This window comes from Chelonoidis abingdonii, chromosome 1 (genome assembly GCF_003597395.2).
Source record: "Chelonoidis abingdonii isolate Lonesome George chromosome 1, CheloAbing_2.0, whole genome shotgun sequence".
Classification (NCBI taxonomy): Eukaryota; Metazoa; Chordata; order Testudines; family Testudinidae; genus Chelonoidis; species Chelonoidis abingdonii.
In genome coordinates this window covers 259,456,115-259,477,389 of record NC_133769.1, presented here as the reverse complement: position 1 = coordinate 259,477,389, position 21,275 = coordinate 259,456,115, and the positions used below count along the sequence as shown (strand labels likewise).

Below are 21,275 nucleotides of genomic sequence, written 5' to 3'. Positions count from 1 at the left end.
CTCTCTTCTTTGGAGGGGGTGGGGGGTTCAGGGCGCCATTTCTTGCCCCTGAATTGGAATATTAATTGCCCCACTAGTGTCCTTGAGGAGGGGAGGGAAGAGGGAGGGACCTGGGCCCACCCTCTACTCCAGGTCCCAGCCCAGGGGCCCTGAGGATAGTGGTGAACCACTTGAACTGGTGGTTCCTTCCCCTGGGCTACTTCCCTCTCCTGCCCTTCAGCTTGTGGGGGGGACTTCCTGTCCTCCCTCTGCACAAGCCAGGTGCCCCTCACCTAGGGTCTTGGACTTCTTAGCCCACCACAGCACTCCTCTAAACTTTCCTCTGCTTCTCTTCAAATTGTTCTCTGCTCCAATTCCCACACTGTCTGATTGAAGCAGGGGTTTTTATCATGTGACAGACTGCAGGTGCTCTAATTGGCTTCAGGTGCTCTAGTTAACCTATAGCAAACTTTCTTCCCCTTACAGGGAATAAGGCTCCCTTCTAACACTCTCCTGCTGCCCTCTGGCCATGCTGTATCACATAGATGTTACAACCAAATCCACAAAAACTAGATTTAGACCATTTGTTAATGTCATATGACCACTGGTTCTCCTCTACCCAGAAAGACGATGGAAACCAAGACCATGCCTTTCTAGAACAACAAGTAGCAAAACAGGACACCATTTTTTTTAGTTTACTGTTCACCTTTAGTGAATGAAACCAATTAATTCACTTGAAAAGGAAGGAAATTGGGTAAGCACACACTGCTACTTGACCTTGCTTAAAATTATTACATTTAAAATGGCTCAAATATAAGATCAGAAAGATACTGTTAGCAACTGTTTATGTGACTATGTTTAGCCTTCCCCACAACCTTGCCTATTGCCCAAAAATGTACTTTAAAATTAGCAACAATGATATTGTGAATGTCTTGGAGTATCTTTTTAAATGTCTATAAGAAGTTACATACCTGGCAGTATCCCACTGTTTTATTATGGTGCCCATACGCTACTAATACATTGTAGAGAGTCTGCTGTAAACAGGGATTAGCAGTTTTACGGAACTGTACATTATCTGGAAATGTTCTATTCATGTCTAGAAAAAAAATGAAAGGACCAAATTTAAGCCATGTTGCCATGCCCCCTAATAATTCTTAGCCTTGTAAGATGTACAACTGAAATCTGACCATAGGCTCAGAGAAAAGGAGTCTGGTAGATGAAGTTAGCAAGAAACGACCTCAAACCCCTATTTTAGTTCATTGGCCTACATTCAAAAGAGATCCATTCCGAGAAAGAATGATCTCTCTAGGCTAGGGATGACTTACAGTCTCAAGCAGGATTCAAGGCAGAGACTGATTTATGGCAAATCCCAGGAATTTATTACATTTCACGTAACCCTCTTCAGCAATGTAAACTAACACACCATGCACCGAATTTATCTAGTGCAGTGCTAAGGTATTAGCTGCAGCACTGAAGTGATATTTTCACAATAGATCGGTTTAGTTTTCAATGAACCAGAGCTGTCCTTTGCTGAACTTATCTATGTGGATTAGCCCTAAACAGTTCATTTTTAAAAGATTCTGTTCTCATGACTGATCATGTGTGTTTCACTCTAACCTAAAAATAAAAAGAAAAAAAATGCAATTACACATTGTCACATCCTGGGGGGAAAAAAAAATCTGCTTCTTTACTCATGCAAGGTCACACAGAAGGAGATTTTTCAAAGAAAGCAGCGATGCCTACCCATGTACTTCAAGTTTAGTCTTACATCTGATCTGTGATTAAACAATTTCAAAGCAGTATTTCCTGAAAGAGAATTGTCAGGTCAAATTTGGTCCAAAATTTAATTCTATGAAAATATGCTCATACTTTAAAGGAAATAAATATATCTCCGCTTTTTTTTTTTATTTTAATTCTAATGGAAAAACCTAAACCTGTTTGCTGCAATTTTTGCTATACACATAAAACAATGAAAGTGTCTAGAAGTGGATTAAATACAAAAGTGAAGCGGTCTATTGTTTAAACAGAGAGAAAAGAAGGACAACAACAACAAACAGCATGAATAGTGAAAAATAAATTTAACTTTTCAGGGCTATTTAAGCAAATAAGGCAGTTTGTATAAATTAAATGAATATATAATTACATATGCAAACTCATGAGTGTATGTGCACATGCGTAACTGAACATATTAGACACACACACACACACGTAAGTGTCATCAACTTGTTGCAGGATCTTTATGGCTCTCTGGAGCACAGTGCACATTCATCCATACAGATTTTTAAACTGATACTGTCCCTTTAATCAAGTTAATCACTACTTACTCAGCTTTAAGGACCCACGACCTAAATTTGCAAAAAGAAGTCTCACATTTTCTGAAAAATCAGGCCACTTTAAGAGGTCTCAAGTTGAACACCTAAAAATCACTACTCGCTTTTGGAAAATAGAGACCACTATGCAAAAACTGGTCAATATTCTGGTAGCTGGATTTAATTTAAAATGACAACAAAAGCAACTTCACTTTTATGGTGTTCAATACCCAAGGCCACACTAAATTATTTAAATATAACCAAAATGTTTGAATATAAACAAGTCTAACTATAGCATCCCACACAGATATGCCTGACCTCTGTACATCCTAGGAGATATTTTATCTTACTGCTTTTCCTTCTTAAAGGAAACAGTTTGTTATGACTGGCTTCCATGACAAAAGCTTAAACTGGGAGAATCTAAGACGAAAACCGGTAAAAATCATGGTTTGTGCCAGGGAATTCACAGCCAAGATAAATTCATTGCCCTAATCACCACTTCTTCCTTTTAAAGTCAATAAATCAGTTACGGAGTCTGGGATAAGGAAATACTGTAATTCACTTCCCATGCAAATTTAAAAATCAAGGAGAACAATAACCCCCAAAAAGCTTGTGTGACAGTCTGATAGTTATAGGCTACAGAAAACTTTTTTTTGTTTCTGTTGGTAGAAATAGCAGTGTGGTATCTGCATAATCAGAATACTTTAAAAAAAAACAAAAAAACCACCACCTCTTTCTTACAGTAAAGTTACAATAAAATGTTCACACACTACACTGCACATTACTGATTACTTTTTCAGGATCAGGTTAATATCCAAAGAACCAGGCTAAAGACTCTGGCTTGCTGGATGAGAAGCCCTTTTCCTCTGGGTATGCTAAAAAGGGTGACCAAATTTCTAAATACCTATCCTCTTGTTAACACATCTCCTTTGAACGTACTTGATGTGAAAGCTTTTCCACCACAAAGACAATTCATATTTTACTAAATCACACACATTTTTCCAATAAAGTGCAATATAAAATCTTATTACTAACAATACAAAAAAGGAACTTGTTGTTGTTCTGTTTAAAATGTTGATCCTTTACTGGAGCATTAAGTAAGCAGGTCAGAGGATCTCTAGGATGCTGGCTTTTTGTCATACAACCAGAATAAGTTTATTAAAGTACACTTTGGAAGTTGAGGGAGAGATTAGAGCTGACATTTCAGACATGGGGTTTCCCCTTCAGTTACATAGATAAAAAAAAACCTATATCAGAAGCTGATTCAAACAAAAGGTATTAATTGTACAACTTGAGGAAAGCCCCATGGTTAAATTGTCAACTCCAATTGTATTTTCCATTCCCACAGCATATTTTACAACAGAGGTGGGGGAAATTTTCCTGATTTTATGAAGGATTTTAACACATCACATTACAATTAGTAAGAACTACAGCATCCTGAGGGCTAAGGCCTTTGGGGTATTATACAGTGGTTTAAAAAAGAACCAGGGCACACTAGCTAAAGTGTCAGTGGGAGAGCAGATTTTACCCACCTTTTCTAGAAAGGCCAGAACCAATAATCAAGAAACACTGCAAGTTTTCTAGAAGGATGAAGGAAAACTTCATGTCCAAGACAAAATTTTAAAAAAATCAGTTTTCCATTAACCTTAATTTGGTTTTTTACATACAGACGTGAAGGTAACATTTAATTTAAAAAACAAAAAAACAAACCACAAAACCCTACAGTTTGAAATAAATTTGACCAGGCAGTGAAGACAGTTAAGCCCCAATCCTGCAACGAGCTCTGCATAGTCAGACCCTGTGGCCAAGCATAGGCCCTTAACAGAGCTGCACAACAGGCTGAGGCCAGGTCTACACAACGAGATAAAAATCAATTTTAGATACGCAATTTCTGCTACGAGAATAGTATAGCTGAAATCGAATATCTAAAATCAATTTACTCACCCGTCTTCACCGCGCGGGATCGATGTCCGCGGCTCGCCATGTCGAATCCGGAACTCCGTTCGTCTTGGAGGAGTTCCGGAATCGATCTAAGCGCGCTCAGGGATCGATATATCCCGTCTAGATGAGACGCGATATATCGATCGCCGAGCAATCGATTGTAACGCGCCGATACAGCGCATCGTCTAGACGTACCCTGAGGTTGAAGAGGGTAAGAGCAGGAAAGGCAGGTTGGGAAGAGGCTAGCCACCCCTCTGCAATCTGTTCCTAGTAAATGTTCTAAGTCATATTTTTTAAAAATTAAAATAATGGTGCATTAGTAATACAAGCTGGCACAACAACAGTGTTATCAAATGCAGGAAACAAATCAGTGAAGTAATTCGTTTCTCAATTTATTTCTTTGTTGCAATCCTGATGAGGAAAACCCTTTGCACGTTTCTCTCTCCTTTGTCATCATTACAGCATTTTTGACACCTCATTCAGAAATAAATATTGACGCCCAGGACCATGCAGCATGAGATGATGAAGTGTTTTAAAAAACCTGGAATAAGAACTGTAGAAGCAATTTTTGCAGCAATTAGATGCAAATATTCAGACCTAAAGCTGAATGCCTTTCTACAGGATTCTGAGAAATTTGGGGGATTTTGACAACCAGACATGCATTCTTTCTTCATCTCATTGTTCCACACTTTTCCAGCTCATCGTAATACATGGATCCTTCCCACTTCACACACAATGCCCATTATCATACCAGACCATCTGTCTAGTTTAATGACAAAGAAGTTACAGGGTTAACGTGATGGATGCTACATTGTTCTGTTCATTCATGATGCTTTTGGTTGCTCTTCTTCCCCATCCTTGCATTTGGAAGCGGCTGCAATGTCCAGCCCCTAGATGGAGGCACGATCAGGTGGCTCTCCGCAGTGTGCACTGCCCATGCCCATAGGTGCTGCCCCTGCAGCTCCCATTGGCCACAGCTCCCAGCCAGTGAGAGCTGTGGAGGCAGCACTCGGGGCAGTGCACAGAGCTTCCCTGATCGCACCTGTGCCTAAGGCCCAGAGGGACATGCCAGTCATATCCAGGAGCTGCACGGAGCCAGGGCAGTCAGGGAGCCTGCCTTAGCTCCACTGCTCTGCTGACGGACTTTTATTGGCCCAGTTAGAGGTGCTGACTGGGGTCGCCAGGGTCTCTTTTTGACCAGGCATTCTGCTGGAAAACTGGATGCCTGGCAACCTTATTTGTAGGTTGTTTACCAGAACTGTAGACTCTTTGTGAGCAGAAAGTTCTTTTAGCATGTCTACAATATTTAGTATGCTGCATGTGCATTACTTCTGCATTTACAGAAATAATAAAATATACTGTTGTATTTCTTTCTCCACTGCAGTACTGCCAACCACAAGCATTCAAAAATCACAAGTCAGGCCCTCAGAATCATGAGTTTTTAAACATAATAAGTTTGGAGTTCTTTCTACTTGCGTTTGAACCTTTAGGTCCTAAATTTTGTTGCCATCATCAAGTTGTGGTAATGATTAAAATGAGATTCTCAGATTAATTTTCCTTGATTTGAAGGTGCTAATAGTATTATCTTAGGTTAAACTATTATCTTAGTGCTAAAACAGCAGCACTTTGTGGAGCATGATTGCCAGAATATTTTGAATCACACAAATTACAGATTTGTGAAGCGAATATTAACAAGATTACATATTTTTCTTTACTTTACCTTTTAAATCTATCGCAGCATTAGAAATATTTAATATAAAGCAGGAATGCACTGAATGACTGAATGTTAAAATTAAACAGACAAATTACACTGAAATGGCATGCAGATGAAGCCAAATATCTGAATAGCGGACAGGAATACAAAGTTTCATGAAATTTAAAAATTGTGTATATCTTAATTTTTTTTCTATTTTATCCTACCCTCTCATATATGCTCATGTTATTCTTTCACTTCTAACCATTTTTTCCCCATGGCCTCTCAGCTATTGTCTTCTATTTCTTATACATCTACACAGAGATAAAAGACATGGCACGGCTGTCACTGGGCTGGGTCAACTGACTTGGGCTTGGGCTGTGGCGCTAAATATTGTTGTACAGACGGTTGGCCTCAGGCTGGAGCCCAAGCTCTGGGACACTTCACCCTCACCATCTCTGTTCCTCTTCTCAGAGCTCAATCCTTGTTTTTTCAGTTCCTTATTCACTATTCATTTTAATTCCCATCATCTCCAATTCTCCGTTTGTCTTTTCCTCCCTCTTTATTTCTTCTTATAATTCACTAGTGTTCCCTTTCCTCCTCATCCCAATACAGTGCTTTGTTTCACAGACTGACTTAGCCAAACAGTCACTGCTGTCCTGGTGAGATCCCTGGTTTTACTGCCTAGCATTGCAGAGGGATTGCTCTCATTGCCTTTGCTCTCTAGAGGCCACTGGTGAGGCTGACCTTGGACAATCATATTAGTTGCTCCCTCTACACACCCCTAAACTGCAGCTCACAGTTCAGAAAGGGAATACTGAAGCTTGATGATTTCTGGTCTGGACATTCTTCCTGCAGAAGTCTGGAAATGCAGTTCCCAAATGCCTTACTCAGGTATGTAAGGCAAAACTCCCACAAGCTGCTGCTAGTATTTTGTTTTAAAACTGAAAGCTGGAAAAAATGTTATTTGGCCAAAAACAAAATTGTTACAAAGTCAAGTCAATTACCCATTGCTAAGATAAAGTTTGGTACAACCCTAACTTAAAGCACCTGATTCTTTCAATAGTAACGAAAAAGAAAAAGAATGCCTGCTGGATCTGTCATCCTAATGAAACAACTTCAGAGCTGTGCTAACACTGAGGACGGCAGTGCACAATGAAACAATCACAGAACTGTGCCAATTTGTGTGTCAGCTTCTTCAGAAAAATGTTATTATTACAGTTGGCTCAGTCTGAATATCAAGTAACCGCAATCTCCTTACCACCACCACCCGCCCATTCATTTTAAGTTTGGAAGGAGCATTGTTGAGTCTCTATAGAGTGGTATTATTACAGAGTTTGTGGCTATTCTAGTTTTCACATTAATCATTATTAAACCACTACTAAACATTTACAGAAACACAGCTTTACTGCCACACACAATTTAATCTGTAACTCTTACTTAACAACACATAGTTATTGACTATATGTATAAACATTAGGACATAACCTGTCTTGATTGCTTCCACCAGCATGTCACTCTTCTCTCCCTCAAGTAGTTTATTATAGTATCCAGGGTTTTGTTCCATGTTGGCCTGGGCTCCACTTACAATCATCCAGATCTGCGCACGATGCTCATTGGGAATGCCCTTCCTGATATATCTCTTCACTGCAATGCAACAAACAAAAAGTTATTTTTCTTCTGGAAACAAACAGGAAGTTGAGAGGTTCTAGGAGAACTCTTGACAAGCATTCATTGGTTACAATGCTTCCCCTCTCCTCCACGTAAGAGGCCAAAAGTGAAGACAAACATTTAGATTTACTTACTGAATATGCAGCAAATTTCAGTGGCCAGAATATACTGTACTATACTCAGTGTCAAAATACAGCCACAAACACACACAAAACCCCAGTCTCCCCCGCCACAAAACACACAATTAAGAAGGTGGTTTCCAGTGACTCCACAGATTCATCATAGAGCTGTCCTTTTCCACAGGCTTAATGTATATGTACTACAGGGAGAGTGAATTACGATCAGCTGAACACTATCCCATACGTTAAAGTTTTAATCCCCCCCTCCATTTTCATTGTGATGTCCTCTTGGATGGAGATTTGAAAATAAATGGTTTTCCCATTGATTTTTTTCTTTTTTCATTTGTCAGATATTGATTTTTCTTCTTTCCTTGTACTTCTAACAGAGGTTGACATGGTTTTTTGTTTGATTGATTATGCACCAGCATCACTGAAGAGGTTAGCATGACTCTAGGATTAGGGTTTGGCAGTTCTCTAGTGCTGCTGCAAAGCCCAGTAATAGAAACACTAGACCGCGCGCAAGTGCATTTTTACTCACTCAGGGCTAGTAGCTACTGTCTGAATGACCCTGTTGGAGAGCCAGGAGGAATGAGAGAGAAACAATGGATTTTTTTCACATGATAGCTGGAGAGGCTTTTGTTTTTATAAATCCAAACCAATTCCCCTCCCCCCCCCGCTCACACACACACACACACACTTCTCCACCTTCAGATTGTTGCCACGTTAATGGGCATCAAATTATAGGTCTAAACTACATGCCAGTATCCTTTTAATACCTCTTCACCATGTCCTCTCTTATTAACACACACCCAAGCATCAGCAACAAGGATACAAGCTTACAGGAAGATTCATTAATACAGGAATAGCTAAAGTAATTACCTCTTAGGAAAGGTATCTGAATACTCACAAACACCTGCTGCTCGGACATGGTATTCCTAAAATACCAACCACGTCATTTAAAAGCAACTGTGAATCTTGAAGCTCAAGAAATACTGCAGATATGTACTGCACTACCTCAAGTGATTAGCCTAGCCTAAGCCAAGAGGTATGTATATGTGAAAGAATCTATGCATGCCCCTAAAAGTGTACTCACTTGGTTAGGTTGAGGATTATTTGGTTTTATCATAACTAATATTATGCCTTCTTCTTAAAAGGATTATTCCAAAAATGTACTCCCCCTTGTAACTGGTCCCCTCCTGGCATAACTATTTACTCTGAAAGCCTAGCCAGCATCAAACATAAATCTAAATCAAAAGCAGGAAGCAGGGACAAGCCTTTGACTTTGGTATCCAGTACAAGGGGACACCAGCCCTGCAGCTTAACATACTCTCATTACTCCTCAGTGTCATTGTCCTCATGACAACAAATGTCTTTAGGCTTTCAATGAGAAAGCCTAAGTATAAGGCATAGACTGTTGACCGCATACCCCCAAACTCAGTTACAAACAAGGCAAGTTCTTCTGCAAATATCAGCACTACACATCAGAGCCTTTTTACAGTGTTGCCTCCCTCATGTCATTACAATGCCTAACATAGTGGATTTTAAAATAAAGCAAGAACTGCCCACCACCATCCAAGAGAAACCCAGACTACAGAGATGACATAGGAGCTCTAAAAAAGATTAGTTATAATTTTCTAAAGTATAGTTTTGTTTTCTATAGTTGACAGCCTGCCTCCCAGTCACTTTCCTCAAAAAAAAAACAAAAAAAAAAACCACAAGAACATTTCATAGAGTGGAATATCCTCCAATTACAGTACTTGTAACCTCTTTTAAGGAGCATTACATCTTGCATGATTCTTCCTCCCTCACCTGACTCAGACTGCAAACTAAACCAAAGGTTGTGATCCCACAAACGACTCCAGAAAAGCAGGCCCCTGCACCCACGCAATGCTCCACGGACTATCAAGGTTGGTGGCACACATGATGTCATTTGCATGAACAGCAGTACATATAACCTCAGTTTAAACTGAGCCTGCTCACTTGTATAATAAATGAAAAAAACCTTTAAGCAAGGTATGTTGTCTGTATAACACTAGTGAAAGGACGATGCCAACCTGAAATCTAGCCCATTCTTTAAAAGTGAGAATAAAGTCATTCCAGTACTGCACTTGCCTCTGGCTCACCATGCCAGGTTATGTGGACTTACAATCATATTTATGAATATATTTCTCTCTCTGTTACAGGAAAAAAGATCCACAGAGGGAAACAGAATATATTTAAAGTACCGCCAAGTGCCTAAATAAGTGAAATTTAAAAAAAAAAAAAAAAACCCGTTTTTTCCAGTATTGAAGATTACTTAGAACAACAACAGATAAGAGACCTGTGACAGAAGTGCAATTTTTAAGCTGACAGCATTCCCTTAATGGTAGAATTTTCAGGTTCACTCAGAAAACTGCTTTTCCTTTGCCTATAGATAAGACAAGGGTGGGGAAATGAAAGACAGCAGGACTGAAATAGCTAGGACAAGGTGAGGAACAAGGTAGAGGGATAACAAATATTGGATGAAGAAAAAGCAAACAGAATGATGATCAAAATTCATATGACTCATCTTTCTGGAACTCTGATCAAGGATAACAGGATATACAGCATAACAGTTGTTAAAATACCAAAATTAGTTTTCTGTCAAGCAGAACAGAACTATGAATGTACACATGCCATGTCAGACACGAGGCATCTGCATGCAACAAATCAACACATAAATATGCCATATTTCCAAATTAATGAATTAGCATTACATCCCTTCTTCTTGTCAGTATGATAGGAATTAGGAGCTTTTCTGGGCCTGACGACATATGGGCATGGAACTGCTGAGATATCATACATTAAATGGTCCTTTGAGGTCCAGCAGAACTACACTACACATTCTGAAAGGGTCTCAGATCTTCCCTGGGGAAGTAGAAAATTAGGGTGTGGGTTGTGGAGGTTCTCAGATGGACTGTACAGAAGAAAAGACGGTTACTCACCTTAGTAACTGTTGTTCTTCGACATGTGTTGCTCATATCCATTCCAGTCAGGTGTGCGCGCACCGCGTGCACGTTCGTCGGAACACTTTTTACCCTAGCAACACTCGGGGGGTCGGCTGGGCGCCCCCTGGAGTGGAGCCGCTATGGCACCAGATACATACCCCAGCCGACCCTGCCACCCTTCAGTTCCTTCTTGCTGGCTACTCTGACAGTGGGGAAGGAGGGTGGGTTTGGAATGGATATGAGCAACACATCTCGAAGAACAACAGTTACAAAGGTGAGTAACTGTCTTTTCTTCCTCGAGTGATTGCTCATATCCATTCCAGTTAGGTGATTCCCAAGCCTTACCTAGGCGGTGGGGTTGGAGTGAGATGTGGCAGAGTGCAAAACCACTGAGCCAAAGGCTGCATCATCTCTAGACTGTTGGACCAGAGCATAGTGCGAAGCAAAGGTGTGGACCGAGGACCAGGTAGCTGTACAACATATCTCCTGGATTGGTACATGGGCCAGGAAGGCGGCTGATGAAGCCTGAGTTCTGGTAGAATGTGCAGTGAGATGGCTCGAGGGAACATGAGCCAGGTCATAGCACGTGCGGATGCACGCCGTCACCCAAGAGGAGATCCTCTGGGAGGAGACAGGTAGGCCTTTCATCCGGTCAGCCACAGCAACAAAGAGTTGGGGCGATTTCCGGAAGGGCTTCGTCCAATCGATATAAAAAGCGAGCGCCCTACGGACATCTAAGGAGTGTAACTGCTGTTCCCGCCGAAATGAGTGAGGCTTCGGGAAGAAGACAGGAAGGAAGATGTCCTGATTAGTATGGAAGGCCAACACCACCTTAGGGAGGAACGCCGGATGCGGTCGCAACTGTACCTCGTCCTTGTGAAAGACAGTGTACGGTGGGTCCACTGTTAGCGCTCGAAGCTCGGAGACTCGTCTGGCCGATGTAATGGCTACTAAGAAAACTGTCTTCCAGGACAGGTATAGCAGTGAGCAAGTTGCCAACGGCTCGAACGGTGAAAGGATAAGCCTGCTTAGGACTAGATTGAGGTCTCAGGTAGGGGCAGGGCAGCGTACCTTGGGGTAGAGGCGCTCCAGGACCTTGAGAAATCTAGTAACTGAAGGATGGGAAAACACGGAGTGTCCACTCTCCCCTGGATGGAAAGTGGAGACGGCCGCCAAGTGCACCCTCAGCGACAATATCGCCAGGCCCTGCTGCTTACGGGACCAGAGGTAGTCCAAGATAGTGGGGATCGAGACCTGAGAGGGAGTAGTATTCTGCGTTTCACAGCAGCAGGAGAAACGTTTCCACTTGGCCACATATGTTGACCGAGTGGAAGGCTTTCTGCTACTCAGGAGTATATGTTGTACCGGAGCGGAGCAGCATAACTCCGACCTGTTTAGCCACGCAGCAGCCATGCCGTGAGGTGGAGGGCCTGCAGGTCCGGGTGGCGAAGACTGCCGTGGTCCTGCATTATGAGGTCCGGGTGGAGAGACAGGTTAATTGGGCTGGCTATGGACAGGTTGAGCAGTGTGGTGTACCACTGCTGCCTGGGTCATGCTGGCGTGATCATGACTAGGTGCGCTCTGTCCCTGTGGAGTTTTATCAGGACCTTGTGAGCTAGCGGGAACGGAGGGAAGGCATAGAGCAGCCGGTGCTTCCACAACATGAGGAATGCGTCCAAGATTGATCCCGGTGAAAGACCCTGGAAGGAGCAGAACGCTTGACAATTCCTGTTCGTGTGAGAGGCAAACAGGTCTACATGGGGAAAGCCCTACTTCTGGAAGACCGAATGAATAACATCTGGTCTTATTGACCATTCGTGGCAGAGGAAGAATCTGCTCAGCTGATCCGCTAGAGTGTTCCAAACCCCTGGGAGAAAGGACGCTACCCAGTCTATCGAGTGGGCTATGCAGAAGTCCCAGAGTCGGATGGTCTCCTGACAGAGGGGGGAAGATCGAGTCCCTCTCTGTTTGTTGATTTAATACGTGGCCGTTGTGTTGTCTGTAAACACTGAGACACAACGGCCGTGTAGATGCTGCTGGAATGTCTGGCACGCCAGGTGGACCGCTCTCAGCTCTCGGACATTTATGTGAAGCTTCAGCTCCTATGGTGACCAACGGCCCTGGGTATGAAGGTGTCCGAGGTGAGCCCCCCATCCGAGAGATGACACATCCGTCGTCAGGGACAGTGAGGGTTGTGGCAGATGGAATGGTAACCCTGCACATACCAGAGAGGGTGTTTGCCACCAGTTGAGGCAGCGTAGGGTCCTCGGGGGAATGGTGACTATTGTGTCTTATCGGGTCCCTGCCCAGACAGTAGACTGAGTTGAGCCACATTTGGAGGGGTCGGAGGCGGAGCCTGGCATATTTGGTCACATAAGTACAGGCAGCCATGTGGCCTAGGAGACCAAGACAGGTGCGAGCCGAGGTCGTCGGGAAGTTCTGCAGACCTCGAATGATCATTGCCATTGCCTGGAATCGCGGCCAGGGTAGGTAGGCCTTGGCTAGATTGGAGTCCAGGGTAGCTCCTATGAAGTCTAGCCTTTGTGTGGGGACTAGTGTGGATTTCTCCACATTGAACATCAGGCCTAAGCGTGTGAATACGTCCCTGACAATGTCTCTATGCTGTCTGACCTGTGTCTGGGAGGTCCCTCTGATGAGCCAGTCTTCCAGATACGGGAGTACGTGTATCTGACGTCGGCGGAGATGTGCGGCGACTACGGCCATGCACTTTGTAAACACCCTTGGGGCCATGGAGGGGCCAAAAGGGAGGACTGTGAACTGGAAGTGATGGTGGTTGGCTACAAAGTGAAGGTACCTCCTGTGTGGAGGAAAAATGGCGATGTGAAAGTACGTGTCCTTCATATCGAGGGCAGCATACAACTCTCCAGGATCCAAGGACGGGGTAATGGTCCCTAGGGAGACCATGCGGAACTTCAACTTGATCATGAACTTGTTGAGGCCTCATAGGTCTAGGATGGGCCTGAGGCCTCCTTTCGACTTGGAGATCAGAAAGTACCGGGAGCAAAACCCTTTGCCCTTCTCGTTTTGCGGCACCTCCTCTATTGGTCCTATGGCGAGGAGCGTCTGCACCTCTTGTAGGAGGAACTGATTGTGACAGGGGTCCCTGAAGAAGGACAGGGTGGGAGGGTGGGAAGGCAGGGATGAAACAAATTGGAGGTGGTATCCTTGTTTCACAGTGTGTAGGACCCAGAGGTCTGAGGTCAATTGGGATCTTGCCGGGAGGAAGTAGTAGAGGCAGCTGGAGAAGGGAGGAAAAGGATCCTGTCCTGAAACTGGTACGCCGTCCTCGTGCGTACCTTCAAAAAAGGTAGACTTAGGCCCCACTGGTGGTTTTGAGGAGCTGTGGTTTTGGGCCCCTTGGGGTCCGGACTGGCGTCTACGGCCACCCCGCCCGTGCCGTCTACTAAAGTCTTGCCTGTGTCTGGGCACAAAGTACGGGCGGTGAGTCTGGGGACAGAAAGGTCTGCGTTGGGTCACAGGTGAATGCATGCCCAAGGAGCGCATGATGACCCTGTTGTCTTTCAAGCTTTGTAGCCTGGGGTCAGTCTTCTCCAAGAACAGACCCTTACCGTCGAAGGGTAAGTCCTGGATGGTATATTGTAATTCAGGTGGTAAGTTGGACACTGTAGCCATGAGATGAGTCTCATGGTGATACCGGAGGCCAGAGTTCTGGCTGCTGAGTCGGCCACATCTAGGGAAGCCTGGAGGGAGGTTCTGGCCACCTTTTTCCCCTCCTCTAGGAATGCAGCAAATTCCTGTCGGGAGTCCAGGAAGAGTAGCTCTGTATATCTACCCACCTCTGCCCAGGTGTTGTAATTATAACGGCTCAGTAGAGCCTGCTGATTTGCCACCCGGAGCTGTAGGGCACCTGCCGAATACACCTTGCGGCCGAGTAGGTCCATTCGCCTAGCCTCCTTTGACTTTGGGGCTGGGGCCTGTTGGCCATGGCGCTCCCTCTCGTTGACTGACTGGACGACCAGTGAGGAGGGAAGAGGGTGGACATATAGATACTCGTACCACCGAGAGGGTACCATGTATTTGTGCTCGACCCCCTTTGCCGTAGGGGGGATGGAAGCTGGGGACTGCCACAAGGTGTCTGCATTAGCCTGGATGGTCCTGATAAAGGGCAAAGCCACCCTAGTGGGGGGATCTGCCGACAGGATGCTCACTACAGGGTCCTCGACCTCTGGGACCTCCTCCACCTGGAGGTTCATGTTGAGCTCCACTCTCCTGAGGAGGTCCTGATGGGCTCTTAGGTCTATTGGAGGTGGCCCCGAGGAGGAAGTCCCTGCCACTGCCTCATCTGGAGAGGAAGATGATGAAACGCTGGGAACAAACAGGTCTTGTATGGCCTCTTGCTCCTGCGGTGGTTCCTGCTCCAGTGGCACCAGGGAACCCGGTGGGTGGAGCAGTGGTTCCTCTGTCCCAGGTGGAGGACGACGACTAACCGTGGCCTCTGGTGCTCAGTCCTCTGCTGAAGCGGAGCAAGCCGGAACTAGCAGGGCACCTTGGGCCTGGTGGTATGCCCAAGGTGTCCAAAAGGACCACCGGTGAGGTCCTGGGTCCTGAGACCGGGATTCTTGAAACACTCCAGTGGGCACATCGGAATCGCGGTCTTGGCCATAGTAGCTGACTGCGTGGGAGGACACCGACATATGCCTGGATGGCCATGGAGGAGCAGAGAAGCCTTGTGCAGATGTTCCAATGGACCTGGCTCCCCTCGGTATCGAGGACCGGTGCCAGGATGCATATTGGTACCGGGATCGAGAGCGGGACCTGCGACCAGATCAGTGCCGGGAGGTCAACCGAGATCTTGAATCCTGGCGTCATGAATGGCTTTGGGAGGCGCGGTGCCTGGAGCGGTGCCATGAACTGGAGCGGTGCTGCGGGTAATGAGCCAGTGAACTAGAGTCCAACCAGTGCTGTGTAGAACGGTGCCGGGACTGCAAACGGCGTCGAGAGCAGGAGCACCGTCTGGACCTGGAGAGTCTGCAGGACCGCGATCATGAGCAGTGCCGGTCAGCTGCGCCGACAGAGGGTGGTCTAATCAAGGTCAGCTTGCCTATGGATTGGATTACCCTCACTGGTGGTGCCGGGGATAGAGGCAGTGCCGAGTCTGTCAGGGCTATCAGGTCCCTCGCCGCTGAGAACACCTCTGGCGTGGACGGCATGGTGAGCTGTACCGCGGCACACGCCGGGGAGCTAACAGGCGCCGGACTCGACGGCGCTTGTGAGACCGGAATCGATGGTGCCAATTTAGTCGGTGCCGCAGCGGGTGTCGGCCCCGGGCGGTCCGACTTAGGCGTACTCTCTGGCTGCGGTGCGGTTGGTGCAGAAGCAGCAGGAGTCTTGGCCTTTCTCGACCTCGGGGAGAGGGAGCATCATTGAGCTGACTTCGGTGCCAGCGACATTCGGTGCCGTGAGTCTTTGGGCGTGCCGGTGCGGTCCGGTGCCACGGAGGCACCTCTGCTCACTGACTGACCAGCACTCGGTGCCGAAAGTGGAGAGGTGAGGGCCATTTCCATGAGGAGCTGCTTAAGTCTGATGTCACGCTCCTTTTTTGTTCTCGGCTTGAAAGCCTTGCAAATGGGGCACTTAGCTGTCAAGTGCGATTCCCCGAGGCACTTCAAACAGGAGTTGTGCGGATCTCCTGTCGGCATCGGCTTGTGGCAGGCCGAGCATGGTTTGAAACCCGGTGAGCCGGGCATGGGCTCCAGCACCGGGTGCAGGGAAGGGGCTAGTCCCCGAACCCCGCTAACTATTACTAAACTAACATATATATATATATATATATATATATATAATCCTTATGTGTATATAACTATATACACGATAACAAACGAGAACTACGAGTAGCTACGGAAGTGGAGGTCAGCTAAGCCATGCTCCACTGTTCCAACGACCGACATGGACGGTAAGAAGGAACTGAAGGGTGGCTGGATCGGCTGGGGTATATATCCGGTGCCATATCCGGTGCCATAGCGGTGCCACTCCGAGTGTTGCTAGGGTAAAAAGTCTTCCAATGAACGTGCACGCATCACGCGCACACCTAACTGGAATGGATATGAGCAATCACCTAAAGAAGAACTGTAAGTTAAACATTCCTCACTCTGTTTTGCATTATGATCAGTTTGCATTTGGAACAGACATTACAGGATCAGCAATTCAGACTCCTAAAGCATCAGAGCAATGAAACCAAAAGGTGGGGGGAGATGAAGGGTTCAGAGGATTAACAGACTGACTTGCCACTGTTCCAATGGAAGAGTGATCCTGAAGGATAAGAATGTCCTCACAAACTGGCAACTATCCATATATGTTTGTGTCCACTATGGGAATATATCACAGACATGGTAGGTCCTAGTACCAGTACCCTGGGGCAAACGTTTGTGTGGTAATCTAACCGTCCAGTCCCAGACCTGGACTTTAGCGTCCACCAGTCTGGTCCTGTCCCAAACCTGGACTTTTGCGTCCAAAGTTTGGGGGCTTACCTGAAACTCCCCCAAGCTCTCTACCAGCTTGGATATTCTTGCTGCCACCAGATCAGGAATTAATCTATGGGGGCCTGATCCCCCCCTTTCCTCTCTCTGGTGTCCCCGACCCTCCCTTGGTGGGACACCCAGATTCCAAATCCCTTGGATGCTAAAAGCAGGGAAAATATCCCCTTCCCCCTCCTTCTCAGGCTTGCCTCTCGGGCTAACCTGTGTGAACCAAGAAACCAGTTTTTCTGCTTCCCTCAGGACAATGGAGATACAAAATACCAACCGCGTGGCTCTGCCACCCCCCCTTGTTCCAGTAACTAGCAAAAAAACTTCAACCACCAGAGAACAGAGATGATTCTTTGTCTCTTTCCCCGTAGCCTGCTCTTTCCCTGGACCCAATAGGAAAATAACCCACAGCCTGGCTTTTCCCTTGGCCTCCCTAAGCAAAGAACTTGCACAAGGTTTAAAAAGAAAACTTTATAGAAAAAAAGAAAGAAAATATAAAACAATCATCTTGCATTAAGAAACTCAATACAGGCTCTTGCTTATAAGAAAATATAAAGAAACAGTCTGATTTAAAAGATAGCCCAATTAAACCAGCACAACAAATTAACATACAGGTAAATACACCCCAAAGACCATCATAGCTGAATTACTTTGCGGTTCCTGGGTACTTACAGATGTTTAGAAGAAGTATTAGGAGAGAATTAGAAGAAGACTTGTTTCCTCATAGCTAAGAAAACAACAAAGACCCCGAGTATACAAATTCCCGCCCCTGACTTTAAACAATCCAGTTCTCTGATTGGTCCTCTGGTCAGGTGTTTGGTTACCCTTTCCAGGTAAAAGAAACTTAACCCTTACCTTACCTATCCATTTATGACAGTTTGAATCAACACTTTTACAAAATAAAAATAATCTGCCACTTTCCTCCCCCAGTATTTCCAGCTTTAGCAATTTTGAGGTGTCACTGCACAATGGAGCACAGAAGATTTGTCATTAATAATGTGTGTTCACAGTAGCTCCAAACAGACTGCCTCAGCTCTGCTGCGTTCGTTTATATTGATCATATTCTTTCTAAAAGTGTGTAAGAAAGTGTACTGTAAGCAATTCTGATTGTTTTTAGTAAAATGTTAACTGAAAAATTGATGCAACAGCCATCCAGGATCCTCTCTATTGCCATCATGCTTCACACCCTTCATCCACACATCAGATTTAATGAAACCTCTAATTCCGGAAACAGTGGCAGAGATTTTACTAATATGATGTAATGCTAACACTGCAGTAAGAACTATCACTTCTGTTGCTGCATTGCAATAACTCCCCAAAAGTAGTAAGCAAAGCCTAGTGCTGAAGCACACCTCTGAGGATTCAGGTGCAATTCAAGGGCTTGTTTACCCAGGGACATTCAGGAAAATTAGTCCAAATTAACTTAAGTGGATTAGTTGAATTAAACTAAACCATATTAAGGCTACTTTAATGTTTGTGCTGGGCACCACTGTGAGAATTCCAAATAGGATCCCCAGAAAGGACATATTCGACACACCATTAAGTGCAAAGGGAAAATTAAGAAACTTACAAAGAAAAATTTCACTCCCACAAGGAAAAGGAGAGAACTTGCAGCCTCACATGATTCCTTGCCCACAATACCTCCCTTTAATTACACTTCCCCACTCCAGTTTCTCACTCTAGACTTCCATACACTAGGCTATTGCAAGAGGTTTTCCTGCTCTTTGAACTGGCAGTTGAGAATTCTGTTAACATCTTCTCAAATATTTGCACCTAGTTTTTCTGTTAATTTTACTTTCTCTGTTTTTAAATTTTGATTATTAAGTCTTAGCACATAATTGTGCTTTTTAGCCGTTAAGACTTCTGCCATCTGGGAAAAGTGGGTTAACGAGGCACAGAAAACTAAAGCAACTTGCAAAATGTCAGAGAACGAGACAATGGCTCGCCAAACCTGGGAGAAGAACTCAGATCTCCAGTTCTTTACACTTTCTGCTGCACCATGCAACTATCCTTTAATGAGGTCACTTGAGTGCACAAATATGTAAAGTACTATAAGCAATAGTAACAAAAATATCTGGTTTCTCACAGGTAAAATCCTTCTTGATTATGGACATAGTGACTAAGATATTATGATGCACATCAAATAGGATTACCCTCTTGTGAGTTTTAAATCAAATCAATTATCCCTAGAACAGCAGCACGTTTGTTTATGTGTTATTACTGAATTCAGTCTGTTATTACTTAGAGCAGAAAAGACATTTAGTATTGTGTTCTCAAGTGCAAGCCAATTTAAACGTAAGTTCTATTCTCAACACTGATTTACATTCAGGTTCAATAAGATACAAACATATAACTTACCTTTTAAACTTTTCTGTATCCTATTATTCCCCTTTAGAAGCTTTGACCATTTTATTGCTCTTCTAGTGAGTATCACCAGATATCTAGAAAAGAATTCCTCATATGACACATAATCAAAGTCTTCTGGCCTTTCAAATCCATATGGATCAACCCTACAATATAAAAGAAGTTATCGTACACAAAATTTCTCCACATACAGATTTAAAAAGTATGCTTTAGTAAACTAAATTCTGGTGGTATTTCCAGGGCTGCGGAGAGCCGGTTTGGGCACCGGTGAAACACATTTTTCAGGCTCCCCAGAAAGGGTGGACCAGCTAAACAGGGCCGAAGAAGCCAGGGAAGCTGGGCCCCCTTCCGAACTGCCAGGCTCCGGTAATTTGTACCGGCTTCCCCCCATTCTCGTTGGCTCTGGGTATTTCTGAAAAACAGTTATATAAAATACAAAACAACAAACTGGAACATATGTAATTTATGGTCAATGCCAGACTTCACTGCTTTTGGCAATAGAGAGATTCAGAGCCAAAGATTATTTTGTAGACAATTGGCTTAAACTATGACTAATTGGGAAGAGGTTTTCATAATACAGAAAAAATAGGCAATAACAAATGCAACGAATATAGATTGCAAAGGTAAGAGTCTATGGTTTAAAGATGCAAAAAATTAGTTTTTCCACTAGTTCTGTGCTAGTAAAAACTGATAGTGATAACTGATTCAATTACAAAGATGACCTTAAAAATGTGCCTTTTTTTTTGGTAACTTTTTGGCAATAATCTATTTAAAGAAAAACACTCTTTGAAAAGTGACTACATAGTAATGGCCCCCCATTTCCCTCTTCACCAGATCTACTCCATGTATGTGTTTGGCATCAGGTGTACTTATTTACAATAACTAGGGTTTTTTGTTTTTACAATTTTTTATTCCCATTAGCAATGAAGAACCAACATTGGCTATTGAAAAGTGAATTGGATATTATTCTGGCTCATACATCAACTGAAGTGATGATAGATCCCACCTGTGCAAAATACTGTGTGTGGAAGGACCATTACACTTGCCGCAGTGAAGTCAATGGGTCTTTGCCTGGGCACAGGACTCCACTCATGCAGAGCAGCTTGCAAGATATCAAGGCCTAAATTCCAACGGTGAGGGTAAATTCAGCTCTCAGTTCCACAAGTCCGGCCTCCAATAATGACATATGGAATTGGACAGGTGTAACCATAGGGAAAATTTGACCCATTGACTCTTTTATTGGTGGTGATACATGAGTCAGAAGCAGCACTACTGGATGTTCAGACCCACTGAGTTTACAGGACTGGCAGTTAGAAAAAAAATCTTTCATTTGTTTGTTGACCAAATCTGATGTGGAATCAGAGAGACAGATACAAACATTGAACCCTATAATACAGTTTTTAAAGTCACTAATCATTTAGTTATGGTCTTGCTCAGAAAAGGGTTGGGGTTTTTTTCCCATTAGTTTTATAATTAAAGAAACTTTTCACACTCATACACACAGCATTAAGACAATTCAAGAAAGCATGACACTTCGACCCACATGTCACGTTTAGGATTCTGATAATGAAGGTAGAGAACACAGATTCATTTCATAATTCAGTCTGACTATTGGGAAGCAGGAAGGGGACAGGTTTCAAAAATAATGACGATATTCTCCTCAACAGTTAGGTAATCCCATATCTACAGGCACTGTGCCTTACCCGAAGTCCTGGGTGGTCTCCTGA

At 44.2% G+C, this 21,275-nt stretch overlaps 1 protein-coding gene across 4 annotated transcripts in view; it reads right to left on the bottom strand.

The window, feature by feature from the left end:
• Positions 1–21,275, bottom strand: part of GRTP1 (growth hormone regulated TBC protein 1) — a 102,357-nt gene that overhangs the window by 79,793 nt on the left and 1,289 nt on the right. For 3 of the 4 annotated variants that reach the window (XM_032777842.2, XM_032777841.2, XM_032777840.2), the window contains exons 2-4: positions 19,543–19,694; positions 7,411–7,569; positions 951–1,075 (exon numbers count right to left, since the gene is read on the bottom strand). In XM_032777842.2, coding sequence (XP_032633733.1) covers positions 951–1,075; positions 7,411–7,569; positions 19,543–19,694 — 436 coding nt within the window. The remainder of the gene's footprint in view (positions 1–950; positions 1,076–7,410; positions 7,570–19,542; positions 19,695–21,275) is intronic. The other variant, XM_032777843.2, reaches the window with a different exon arrangement.